At 39.6% G+C, this 14,322-nt stretch overlaps 1 protein-coding gene across 1 annotated transcript; it reads right to left on the reverse strand.

Moving 5' to 3' along the window:
- Nucleotides 1-13,474: 13,474 nt before the first annotated feature.
- LOC107806921 (transcriptional regulator SUPERMAN-like) lies at nucleotides 13,475-13,978 on the reverse strand. Its single transcript, XM_016631194.2, has one exon. It carries the CDS (start codon nucleotides 13,976-13,978, stop codon nucleotides 13,475-13,477), a length of 504 nt encoding a protein of 167 aa, XP_016486680.1.
- Nucleotides 13,979-14,322: the final 344 nt, after the last annotated feature.

A 14,322-nucleotide genomic window follows, 5' to 3' on the forward strand; every position in this document is an offset into this window, starting at 1 on the left:
ATCAATTCGATCCTAAAATAGAAAAAGAATTGAACAAATACCCAATACTTAGCCTTAGGGTGAAGATGAAATAGTAAAAAAAGTAGTTCCGGGAGCAGAGCTTCTGGGCACAATAGTAATGGAATCAAAGAGCAAAAAGATAAAATTGTATAAAGCTTTGAATAGATTATGGCATAAGTTTACCAGAAAATTCGTCTCCCATACAATGATAACAGAGCTCACTATTTATAGTTGCACCTAGGGAACAAGGTCCTAGGATCATGTCCCTCTTTAATATCAATTATGAGGGACATTGAAGAATGTGTAACGGCGGACATGAATGACAAATTCTTTATAACAGGCAGTGTACTAAATGCTGTAGAATATTCTCCATTAAATACTACCGGGTGGTAGGCACTTATTGCATCTTTATGAGTATCATTCTTTCCGATAACAGATGAAACAATTGTCTTCAGTTTTAGCTATCCTCTATCTTCGGCTCCACGTGTCATTCCTTCACGCAATGACTTATCATAACATAGTTTGTCCTATACAGATAGTCCCACTTCTTTCCGGTGACATAACTTTGTGTCTCCAGGAAGTTGGTAGAAACGTTCCTTTTGACGGGAATCTCATTGACACCCTTTGAGAAACTTCTAACGGTTAATTAGACGCATGTCTCTCCGTATTTAATGCCCCGAACATGCGTCCTCCCATGATTCAGCGTAACCTTTGCCGGTTATTGAGGTAATTATGGCCACGAGTTTAGCCTTCTAAACATTTACTTATACGCATTTACTTCTTTAATTTTGCACATCATAACACTCTGAATTTTCTAAGACTTTCTTTACTCAATTCACCTTTTGACTTCAACCTTTCCTCAACTTCCTTCTTTGAGAGAAAATACTCTTTCACTGATAAGAAATGGCCTCCCTTTCAAGAAACCTAGTTCATCAAAAAATAAAGGCAAAGTAGACGATGTCGTTCCCCCCTACGATGAGTACTATTGTCCCAAAGAGCCTGATTACCCTTCTTCCCTCCGTCCTTCCAGTATTCCCGCTGTGAATAAAGATTATCATTTCCAGGATTTAGACCTTAACACTCCTGATCTAGCGGAGCGGGTAACCCTACCTAAGGAGGGTCTTACATACTTTTACACGTATCCCTTTACTTTGGGAGCATTTTCTCTGAGTGGAGAGCTTGATTCCGTTATTGCGGAGTTATGTCTCCCCTATCAGGTGTGTTTGGCTCAAGTAAACCCTTCCGTATGGGGGACGATTGCTTGTCTTCGGCACCTGTTCCAAGAAACGGGAGAGGGGATATCCATAGCTCACGTGATGAACCTCCATAAACTTAAATAAATGCGGCCACCATGCTCTTATATCTAGCATGGATGATGACAATGACCATGAGTGGATGGAACGGTTTGTTGTAGTTTCCACCACTGATATCATTCCGACAACGGCTTTATCCTTTCCGAAATCATGGAATCGCACTCGTAAGCTCTTTGTTTAATATTTCTTTCATTAGAAATTTTCTCATATCCTTCTCTACCCTACTTCTTTCACCTGTTTCAGTAACTCGATAGGGTCTACCTAGGGTTGAGACTTGGACCAGTGGGTCCAGAAAATCCTGGATGTTACTATGCCCGAAACCCGCACATGGAAAAAACTGGCCCTTAAATACGGGTGGAAGGCCAAAAATCATGGTAACTTAGATCCATCTCGTCTTGTTTTTTGTGTAAGGGAATTAATTAATCATTTCTCTCTTTGGCGAATTCAGGTCTACCCCTTGGCTCGATTGTCATCCTTGAGAAGGATGTTTTGGCTGATCCTGCTGATGTAGCGAGGCTACTGTAGAAGGCGCTTACTCAAACAGGTGTCTCCGGGACTGCTTCAGGTGCAAATATTTCTTCTCGAAGTCCCCGGTCAGAGAACAAGTCAACCAAAAAGAAAGCTCTCATCCGCGGCCGAGAGAAAGAATAAGAGGGCGAAAAATGCCACCCCCAAGTCGTCTCCGAAAGTTGTGATGACAAGCCCTCTACCCGGGCCGGCCATAGACTCTGTGATGATTGGCGATGATGGAGAAGTTGCTTATGAGGAAGCTTCTCTACATAGAAGACGACGATCCTCATCAACTCAACAGAATGCTCAACCTGTTGAGTTAGTTATACCAAGCGAGGACGATGTCTCGACACTTTGGGGATGTTTGAGATGGTAGAAAATGCCAACTCCCTTGCCCGATCTCAGTCCCGGTATCGTGGGGCTGAGTACTGGACTCCTACCATCTTTGTTGATGAGCTACCAACAACCAACACTACATTTGCCACAGTTGCTTCTCACCCTTCAACACCATCAACTTCATCACCTTCTTCACCCACTCTTACATCAACAACTGCTACATCATCTACATCGGCTGCACCTATTTAAGAAGAGGATGTTCTCCTTCCCCAGTCTCAGTTCATGGGAATTTGGGGCAAAATTATGCCGTCCCTTCAAAAGATCCACAAAGGAGGAGGATCGTCACTCTCTCGGTCTCTACCGGGTGCAATCTATTGTTCTGGACGGTGGAACTTGCTAACTATCTAAAGCCTTTGGCTTTAGAAAAAGATTGGGAAAAGATACAAGCTCTCTCGGGAGAGTGCTTGTTGAATAATGCCATGTACAACACCGCAGTAGTATATTCTTCATTTCCTTTGTGATTTCTTCTATCTTTGATTTAGTATGTTTTTGAATTCACCTTTCTTGTTTTGCCTGCCAATTTCCTCGCTTCCTAGGGCCTTCAGAGGTTAATTCAGGAAAAGGAGGAACTTACCTCTAAGCGGGATCAACTTTTGGTCGAGGGGGACCAAACTGTTGCTCGCCTCTCAGAACTGGAAACAAAAGCTGTTGAGGCTGTTGTGTTGGAGGCTCATTTGTAGCAAAGCGAGCAAGAAGTGGAGATCCTTAGCCAAGAGATCGCCCCACTGAGGGTTCAATTTAAAGAGGCTAGGACCAAATGGGCTGACGTCCATAGTGTCATTATTGTTGCATCCGATCGTGAGGCTGCCTCCACTAAAAGATTGACCAATTTGGAGGTAGCGTTGAACTCCAAAACTAAAGAGCTTGATGTTGTTGGGGTGAAATATGCCTAATTGGAGGAAAAGTATAAGAGGACTATCAAGGATAACATATTTTTCAGCTCTATTGTCCGCGATCTCGATGTTAGCCTCCGATACATGAGGTCCACGCGGGAAAATCTTTCTACCGAGGTTGACCAACTTAATGAAGAACTTTAGCACCGAGCGGCTACCCTCATTGTTGAAAAAACGTATTCTATGTATAGTATAAGGAGAAAAACCTTGGGAGAGGCCAAAACGGGTGTCATAGATTTTTATGCGGAAATTGCTAAGGCCCTTGAGTTGGAGTTAGCCACAAAAAGAGTTCTTCTAGCCAGGCCTGATGCTACCAATTCTTCTGGTTCCAGTTTTGAGTTCTCGGGAACTGGAGAGGAACCAGAAGGTGATGATGTTGATGGCCACAATGATGAAGGACAAGATATCAAACCGGCAGCGAATCTACCCACTTCCTCCGGGGGCGCGAATGCTTTTTTTCCTCCTGGTTCCGGAGATGTAGAAGTTTAGCTTTTTATCTCTTTTTCTAACTTTTGTACCTGTGCCATTTTGGCACTTTTATTGTTAATATAAATATCTTTTGCTCAAGTATTGTATGAGTCTTTCCGCGTTCTTTTGTTTGAACATTTATGCAAGTTTTCATCTTTGTGTTCTTTCTTGCTTAAGGGTTTTGTGCAAGTTTGCTTTTTGCGTCTTTTTATGCAGGGCTTCGGGTATATTTTTCCCGAAGGAATTTGGATTCCAAATATATGTTCTTCCGAAATCAACCCTTTAACATGAGGGTTTTCATAAGACAGGGCCTGTTTACGGTGCTCTTGAAGGGCACGTCTCTTATTCATTACGACACTAGTATTTGAAGTACTTACTTAACTTTTAAATGACAAAATCAATTCATCGTTTATACAGAGGACACAATATGGAAATAAAAGGACTTTACTTTATTTCTTCTATTTCCAAAAAGTACATAAACATTCGTTATGCTAAAAAATAATTACCATTTCTTGTGGCTAACTTGCATAACTTTTTTCTATGGGGCTGGTCATGAAGTCCCCTGTCCCGATGATACAACTATGTTTTTGTTTTTCATATTCCTGTTGACGTGGCAGTCATTGTTGCCGTATCCTCGTATCATCCCCCTAGTGTTTGAATGCAAAGAATGCGAATTTGAACAATGGAAGTTTTGCACCTTCGAGGACTCCACTAATGAATTGCTAGATAATCTTCAGTTCGGTAACAAACTTTACTTCCCCGCGGTTTGCACTTGTGAACGGTTGGGTAACCTTTTGTTCGATAGCAAACTTAACTTCCCAGCAAGAATTTTTCTATCGAGCGAAAAATTAACTAACCGTCCACGTGGTTCTGTTTATGTGCCTTGTTATTAGAAGGTCTTATTGCTGATGTTGAAACTTTTCTTCATAGAATGCATTTTGTTTCTTCCTCGTTAAAATCCTTGCCTGAAAAATTTGATTGGGACAAAAACTGATGAAAATAAAGAATCTATGTTAAATTTTACTAATTTCGGCCAAGATCATGTTTTAGAGATCAAGTTGAAACATATGGACTTAATTTCAATAAGCCAAGATTCTTTCCTTCTTAAAATAAGATTTATTTTATTCCTTTTGGAATAAGGATTTTCCTTTTAGTAGGATTCTAGTTTCTTTTCCTTGTAAAATAGGGATTTTACTTTCCTTGTCTTTAGATATATTATTTTCTTATTATAATAGGATTTGTAGTCATCAAAGAAGAGACCATAGACCTATATAAAGGGTTCTCATGCTTTATAGAGGAGGAATTTATGTTTTGGAGGCTTTCCCTAGTTTTATAATAGAGTGTTTTTCTCTTTTTTGTCTTGTTTATCCTTGTTTTTGGTTCCAAGAAAGGTAGTGATAGTTTTTATCTTGTTTTCAACTGCGTGTGGTGTTTCTTTATCATGTTAATTAAAGCCAAGTGGTGACTTTAAGAACTTGTTTAATTCTTGATCTTTCAAGAACACGTTTCTTAATCTAAATTCGTTCTTTTGATATCATAGAATTATAACTTTTATTGAACAGTGCAGCATCAATATTTACTTATTTTGAATGAGTAAATAGTCTTTCTTATAGTTCAGATCGTCATCTTTCACTTTGTTTTTAAATCATATGATTTTGAGTTCTAAAACTTGAGATACATTGTTTCTTGAAATTGACCCACAAACCACATTTTTGTTTCAAGATCTTGATCCTGGTCGGTTGGTTCTTTGTTAACTCGAAGAATCAAATCAAAAACTGGACGAAGGGAAAAATAATGCAGCATATACTTTCAGTACCGGTAATGTTCTTCAATAGCAATATCTCTTGAGGTGTACCACATTCGAGTTGCTTGGCAACTTTTCTCCATCCTGATTCTCCAACTCGTATGAACCTTTCCTGGTGACAACTGAAACCCTGTAAGGGCCTTCCCATATTGGACCTAGCTTCCCAGCGTTGAGTTCCCCAGTGTTTTGAGTTACTTTCCTTTGGACCAAGTCTCCCACTTTGAAATAATGGAGGTTAACTCTCCGATTGTAATATCTTTCTATTATCTGCTTTTGGGCAGGCATTCTTATGAGCCAAGTCCCTACGCTCATCAAGTAGCTCCAAGTTAACTAACATTGCTTCATTATTTGTCTCTTCATTTACTTGGAAATATCTCAAGGTAGGTTCCCCTACTTCTACCGGGATTAAGGCTTCCGCTCCGCATACAAGGAAGAAAGGAGTTTCTCCTATGCTTGATTTGGCCGTTGTTCGGTATGCCCATAGCACTCTAGAAAGTTTATCAATCCATTTACCTTTAGCCGCTTCCAACTCTTCTTGAGATTATGTATAATCACTTTGTTCGCTGATTCCGCTTGACCATTTGCGCTCGGATGATAGGGTGAAGATATGATTCTTTTGATTTTTAAGTCTTCAAGGAACTTTATAATATTTGTGCCTATAAAATGTGGCTCGTTATCGTAGGCGATCTCTTTTGGTATTATAAATCTGCAAATTATGTTCTCCCATAAGAAATCCACTTCAAGTTCGCCGATCTTCTGATAAGGATCTGTTTCAACCCATTTAGAAAAATAGTCAGTCAAAATCAAAAGAAATCTTACCTTGCTAGAGGCCGAGGCTAGTGATTCGACGAATCCATTCCCCACTTCATGAATGGCCATGAAGATAAAACTGAGTGCAATGGTTCTGCGGGTTGATGTACCAGTGGTGCGTAACGCTGACACTTATCGTATTTTTGTACGAAAGCTTTGACGTCTTTTTCCATTTTGGGCCAATAGTATCCCGCCATTACCATTTAGTACTAAGGAGTCGGCGCCCGAATGATTTCCATATATACCTTTGTGGACTTCTCGCATAGCATAATTAACTTCGGAAGCTCCCAAGTATCAGGCCAGCGGGCCTTGGAAATATTTCTAGTACAGTTGGCCTCCTTTGAAGCTATATCGTGCTGCTTTGGTACGTACGCCCGAGATGCCTTGGAGTCTTCGGGCAATTTCCCGTGTTTGAGATAATCAATGATCTCATTCCTCCAATCCCAGACAAAATTAGTCGTATTCACTTCATAGCAGCTGTCTGTATCCAGAATTGAGTGCATGAGTTGTACTACCATCCCGGAATCCGATCCCTTAATTTTTATTGATGAACCATAGTTAGCTAATGCATCTGATTCTACATTTTCTTCCCTCGGCATATGCGTAATTGATTGCTCCCGAAATCGAGCAAGCAAAGCCCGACCCTTCACTATGTATTGTTGCATGTGCTCATCTTTGGTTTCGAATATACTGTAGACTTGATTTACCACCAGCTGGGAGTTGCACTTGACTTCTATGACCTTGAAATCTAGTCCCCGGGCTAATTCGAGTCCTACAATCAAAGCTTCATACTCTGCTTTGTTGTTAGTCAAAGGAACCATTCTTATGGACTGCCTTAGTCTTTCTCCCGAAGTCATGGTTAGCACTATGCCAAGCCCTGATGTCTCCCAAATTCACACCACTAATTGGGATTATGAAGCGGTCAATGAAATTATAATTACCCAATGTGAGTCGGGGTCGATTCCGCATAGAGCTTATATTAGATTAGGTATATATCTAGACTAAGTGTATGATGTGCCCTAAATGCACTTCCACATGTTTGGTTATTTCTTTCTACTTCTAGTTATTATGCTAATGTTTGCAAATGAAAAGGTAGAGAACGATATTTTGGTGTTGTTGTTTTTCAAGTTTATAAAAGATCTAGGGCCGTGACTCCCACCTAGGTGGTTACTTAACGGATTGTGGGCTCTAGGGAAAGTTTGATTGGTCGGGGTCGTAATATAGCAATCACACGCAATTACCCACTCAATACCTCTTGATAGTTAGAGTAATTTTGCCCAATTTGACTTTCTCAAGTCCAAATGGGTATTGCACAAAACAAGTGATAAATGCACAAGTCGTGTCTTACTATCTCTAGATTCAACCTTTTAATTAGGGCTATCAATTTCTTGAGTTCACCCCAATTCCTTGTTAGCCAAGTTTTCCTAGACTTAGTCTCTCTTTCTCAAGTAGAGTCTAAGTTAATTAGGCATGAATCAATATTTGCAACCATTAATTCTTAACTTTAAGCAATAACTAGACTAAATATCACTAACCCAATCACAAAAAAGCCATAAATCAAACACCCTTTAACTACCTACACTAGGGTTGGGTCATAACCCTAGCTAGAAATTTAGCTTCTCATAGAGAAAATTGAAGAAACTAAAGAAGAAAATAAGATTAAACTCATAATAGATGATAAAGGGAAGAAAATCCAATGTTAAAATGATAAACTATCACAAAGTTACCCAAAACAGTAAAGGACAAACGACTATCTACTTTCTGATGTTCAAACATAACCTAATTTTGACAAAAAAAACTATTTTATACACAGCTAAAATTATCGGACAGAATTGCCCCTGCGGAGGTTCTGCGGCCGTACAATTTTGTGTGCGGTCCGCCTCTACGGCTACACAATTTTGGGTTGTGGCCGCATTTCTTCAGATTCGGCGGACTGCACAATTATGAGTGCGGCAACACTCTTGGTTTTGAGCTCTGACGTGGAAGGCTTCTGCGGACTGCACATTTCTGAGTGCGACCGCACTTTTGATTCTGCGGCCACACAATAATAGTGCGGTCCGCACTTCTTCGTGGACCAAAATCATATCTCTCTGAACCTCATCTTCTGTGGCCGTACTATAATTGTGTGGTCCGTACTTTGCATAGGAAATTTGACAGAGGATTCTTCATAGTCTGCGGCCGCACACAATATTGTGTAGTCCACACTTTACTCTTTTTTGCTTTGTTTTAGTCCTTGTCTAAAATTACTCCTTCTTGAGTTGATTTTCATCTCTTTGGCTCATTTTTCAATAATCCTGCAAGTAAGCACATTTTATTAGTTTTCGAAAATACCTTTAAGTATTTTTTTTAGCTAAAACTAAAGTAAAAGGGTGCAAATAAGTAGTCAAAATCCCTACTTATCAAGATCGAACCCCTTTACATTGGAAGAACTGTCCGTAAATAAGGTCCAAACTCCCGATGTAGATTCTGACACCATCACTGCTTCTTTGGTTTCTAGAGGCAACAATCTCGGACTGAAATTGGCCACAAAGTCGGCCAAAACTTGCGACTTAATCGCAGTCCTAGGTTTATTCTCTATGTCAAATTCACTCATTTCAATGGCCCATTTAGCCAATCTACCCAAGAGTTCGAGTTTGTGAAGGATATTCCGCAGGGTAAAGGTAATCACCAAAGCTATTAACCTAATAATAGATTCCAAACGGTGACTACGAGAGTTTAGGCCAACTTTTCCAAATGCGGGTAGCGAGCTTCTGCTCCCGTTAAAATTGTACAAACCTAATAAATGGGAGATTGCGTACCTTCATCCTCACAGACTAAAATGTCTCTTACCGCTACCTCCGAGACTGCTATGCAGATTAACAATGTTTCACTTTCCTCCGACTTTGATAGTAATAGAGGGCTACAAGTACCTCTTCAAAGCCTGTTGGCATTCCGAGGTCCATTCGAAGTTATTTTTCTTTTTGAGCAGCGCGAAGAAACGATGAGATTTCTTCGATGACCGGGAAATGAACCTGCTCAAAGTGGCCAATCTCACTATGAGACTTTGAACTTCTTTCACCCTTGATAACTGGTCTGGGATGTCTTCGATGGCTTTGATTTTGTCGGGGTTTACCTCATTTTCCCTTTGTGATACCAAAATCCTAAGAACTTGCCAGAGCTGACCCCGAACACACACTTCTCAGGCCTTTGATAAGTGCCTCCAGTGTTCTTTAGCCCGAAGGGTATCACAATATAGAAATATATGCCGATATTTGTTATGGATGAGGTCTTTTCCTGATTCTCCGGGTTCATCTTAATTTGGTCGTACCCGGAGTAGGCATCGAGGAATCTCATTAACTCGTGCCCGACTGTTGCATCAATTATTTTATCGATGTTTGGAAGTGGGAATGAGTCCTTTGGACACGCCTTATTCAAGTCCTTATAGTCTACACACCTGTGAAATTTATTTTTCTTCGTAGGAACTACTACTACGTTAGCTAGCGAGTCAAGATATTTTACCTCTCGGATTTAACCGATACCAAGTAAGCAAGTTACCTCCTCTTAGAGGAATTTATTTCTGGACTCGGCAATCAAACATTTCTTTTGTCTTACCGGAAAAATTCTAGGATCCAAGCTTAGCTTGTGCATGGCCACTTCAGTTGGGATACCTTTCATATTTGCATGCGACCACGCAAAACATTCGACACTAAATTTAAGAAATTCAATAAATCCAGACCTGAGCTTGGGATGCAATCCTATCCCCAAGTGGAATTTCCTTTCCAAGAACTTTTCAAGCAATGCCACTTGCTCAAGCTCTTCCCTGTGGACTTTGTTGCATTTGTCTCTTCTGGTACATGGAAATATTTTGGCACCTGATAAGATTCTGATGCCTCTTCTCCCTGGTTAGCTTCACTTGACTCGGGAGCACGTATCGGTTATTGTAATTGCTATGCCACATGCTCCTTCCCTTTCCTAATGGAGACCAAAATTGCATTCATCTCCCTTGCCGCCAGTTGGTCGCCCTTTATCTGTTTAATCCCCTCAGGAGTTGGGAATTTAAACAATTGGTGATATGTTGAAGGCACGACTTTCATCTCGTGCAACCACGATCTTCCTAGAATAATGTTGTAACCCATATCATCGTCTACGACCTCGAAGAGAGTCGTCTTCATCACCCTTTCGACATTTGTGGGCAGCAGGATTTCTCCCCAGATTCCAATCTGATCATCTTCAATCCTTATCTTGGACTCGTACCGGCTGTGAACGTCCGCCCAAGTCGTCGCTTGGAACTTAAGCAAACTTTCCTTTAATTTCTAGGAAGCATTAGAACTTCTCGGATTAAGATCCTTGGTGAATTCTTCAGCCGCCTATTTATTTAGAATAGCCAGGAGCGACATTCTTTTCGTTTGGAACCGGGCGACGAATTCTCGTAGCAACTCGGACTCTCCTTGTGCAATTCTGAATATGTCGGTCTTCTGGGTGTGCACCTTTTCTGCGCCCGGCATAAGCCTTAATAAAAGAATCCGCGAGCTTCTCAAAGAAATCTATGGAATGCTCGGGCAACAACGAATACCACGTCAAGGCTCCCCTCTGAGAGTCTCTCCGAATTTATTCAGCAAAATAGATTCAACCTCGTGGGAACCTAAATCGTTCCCCTTCACGGTCATTGTATATGTGACAATATTCTCCTCAGGGTCCGAAGTCCCATCATATTTTGGCACATTGGGTATTTTAAACTGCTTCCGGATCAATTCTGGTACCGCACTTAGTTTGTATAGCAATTGAGTGTACTTCTTTGAGTGTGGTCTTTTTAGCACTGGTAGTGCACCCGGGATTTGGTCCATGCGGGCGTTCACTTCCCTCATAAACCATAAGAGTTCGCTTTTTAAGGGATCACTCTCGTTGTTGTGAGCGGACCCGCTCCCCCAGCCCCATCGGAGTCGACCTTGCCCCTTGGGATGTTGTTGTCGACCCTCTGTGTTGTTTGATTTGTGGGAGCACTGGGAGGAGCCGGACCTCGTCCATTCACATTATTGGAAGCACCCAACAATGTCTGCTTTAGTTCTGTCATAACCTTATCCTGCCGTGTGAGGTGGCCTAGAATGGCCTCTTGTTGCTCCTGCAGAACCCTTACCACTTCAATAACATGCTCCTCTTCCGTATCAATAGGGGTTGCCTCCTGAACATGACACGGGTACCGTCTACCGTGGATCAGTGTGGCATCACTCCCCTCATTACGGGTATCGCTGATTGAATCCTCGCGTTGAGGTTGGTCTCTTTGAGACTCAAGATTGTGTGTGTTGTTAACATCTTCCATTTTTTGTAATTTTTTGCTAAGGACAAATAATCAAAATACATTAGTAAAAGAGGCAAGGACCAACTTAATTATATGACTGTCTAGGCCCCACGATGGGCACCAAATTATTTACCTGTAAAATAGTATAGTTGAATTTATACGTGGTTTCTAGGTACAAGTGAATTAATTCGATCCTGAAATAGTAAAAGAATTAAATAAATACGCAATACTTAGCCTTGAGGTGAAGATGAAATAGCAGAAACAGTAGTTTCGGAAGCAGCATTGCCGAGCACAACAGTAATAGAATCAAAGAGCAAAAAAATAAAATTGTATAAAGCTTTGAATAGATTATGGCGTATGTTTGCTAGAAAATCTGTCTCCCCTACAATGATAGTAGAGCTCACTATTTATAGTTGCACTTAGAGAATAAGGTCTAGGATTATGCCCCTCTTTGATGTTAATTATATATGAGGGCCATTGAAGAATGTATAACAACGACCATGAATAACAAATTCTTCAAAACAGACAGTGTAATAAATGTTGTGGAATATTCTCCATTAAATGTTATCTGGTGATAGACACTCATTGCATCTTTACTAGTGATAATAGATGAAACAATTATCTTCGATTTTAACTATCATATGCCTTCGGCTCTAAGTGTCATTCTTTCACGCAATGACTTATCACAACATATTTTACCCCATATATATAGCCCGGTCATCATCTAATGTTCAGTTGTTTTATTTAATTATTTGGTACAGAGATACTCTCTGTCAGTATTTGAATTTTGTACTTTTTTTTTTCGTCTTTAAAATTTCGTGTTGCAGTAGTTTCATTAGTATAATTCATCATGACTAAAATTTTCATGATTGCTTTCCTTCCTAGGAAACACTGATTTTACAAACAAGCACTCCCATTTCACCTTCAAGGGAAATAAGAATTCATGATGTGTAAGGTAGGTGGCTAGACTGTGGTTGTGTAGTTAAAGGCAAGAAAATGTTGATCTGAAATTCCAAATACTACAAGATAATCGGTCCTTTTGCATTGGAATTTTTGTTCTTGAATTTTTCTCTTGGAATATGAAGCGATGATGCACGGTTGTTGGTGAACTTAATTAATTGGATTTTGATATTATTCTATATAAATTCGTATATTTTAATTACTGATTTAATGGTAACTAATTATAGCAATTCTGCTATAACAAATTCCTAGTTACGATACATACTACAATGTCCCTTGAAAATCCTTTTTTTTATTGGCTATAGCTTCAACTAATGGTCAACGCCTGTCCTTTCTCTAAGTTAACTCATGTATTAGTATCTGTTCTAACAAATCATACAAAAGAAGAAGGTTTTTAAAGTGATATTTAGACACATATATGAGAAAATAATTCCAAGGAAAGCTTCCCGGCTCGTGCTTTATTCCAGCTAATTTAAAATGTAGACTCCTTTTTCGTACTTGAGTGCAAAATAGAGAAAACATATAATTAATTAAACTTTAGAGTGGTCAATGGTGCATAGGGTTTAAGGTGATTAATCTTACCTGACACACAGAATTTACATTAAATCAAATAATTTAATTTTAGCAGTAAGAAATTAAAATGAAAATTATACATATAAATTAGCTATGTATGTGTGAAAGACATGCATGTATCTTGATTCATTCATTTGGATTAAGTTTTTACTTAAGTGATCCTGCAACGGTAACATCTTTTCACGAACTGGTATATTTTCGTAAAAATCAATTAGAATGGATGGATCGGAATTAATATCATCGATGGTTGCAAATATTTTTGGAAAAATGAAACTGTTCAAATTAAAGGAAAGAAATGACATTGCTGCGATCCTAATACATCAGTCCCGGCCCGTGGCCGCGGTTTCAATTCCAAGGTAAACATCCATCAAGAAGCTAAAGAGAAGAAAAAGCTAAGCTTATAAGATAATCTAATGGAAATTTAAACCAAGAGCAAAAATAGAAGAAGTCGATAATCAGATAAAATTTAATACTAAGAGTAACCAAGGCGGAGTTCCAAATCCAAATCCATATCTACATTATCCTCCTTTGCATGAGTTTGGAGCAACCCCATGTTAAAGTCCAATGTAACGAACTCTCTCTTTTTCCAAACCCTATTTTCATTGTTTCTCTTTACAAAATCTGGTGGCTGCTTCACTCCAAGAGAAACTTTCTTACTTAGAGTACTCTTAGCTACATCTCCCTTTAGATAGCTCCCTGTGAAATTAAACCTAGGAGACGACACTGATGAAATGCTAGGATTATGGTTAGGTTTTTTCGGAGATGAATTAGTATTATCACATGAAGGTGAAGGAGAGTAGTGTAAGAGTCTGAGTTTTGCCCTATCCCTTCTATGAACATTCATATGACCACCTAGAGCTTGTGCAGACCTGAATTCTCTCTTGCAAAAGCTACACTTATAGTCTCTTTCTGGCCATATCGAGGCAGAATCCCATATTTCTATGTGTGTGCTTTCTTTGAACTTCATTTTCTCCATGAGTTAGCTGGTTCTTTTTGAAAGAGAAAGAGATGTTTGAGAAAGAAAAAGTTGAGAGCTAAGTGTTGTAGCAGGGGTTGCTTTATTTATTCTACTGATGATGAAGTCAAGACATACTTATAAATATTTCTAGCGTGTGTAACTATGAGTTTGTACCTGCAAAATTTTTTGCAATGTCCTTTTCCGCTAAAAGAGATTGCTTAGCCGAGGAATTAAGGACTCATGATTCCTTTTCTTGCCATATATAGGACATTTTTTTAGATCACAGTATGCTTAGATATCTGTTGCGGAAAAACCTGATATATATAAAAAGGTAGCCCCACATCATAATTTACACAGATATT

The sequence above is a fragment of the Nicotiana tabacum genome, chromosome 22 (assembly GCF_000715075.1).
Source record: "Nicotiana tabacum cultivar K326 chromosome 22, ASM71507v2, whole genome shotgun sequence".
Lineage (NCBI taxonomy): Eukaryota > Viridiplantae > Streptophyta > Magnoliopsida > Solanales > Solanaceae > Nicotiana > Nicotiana tabacum.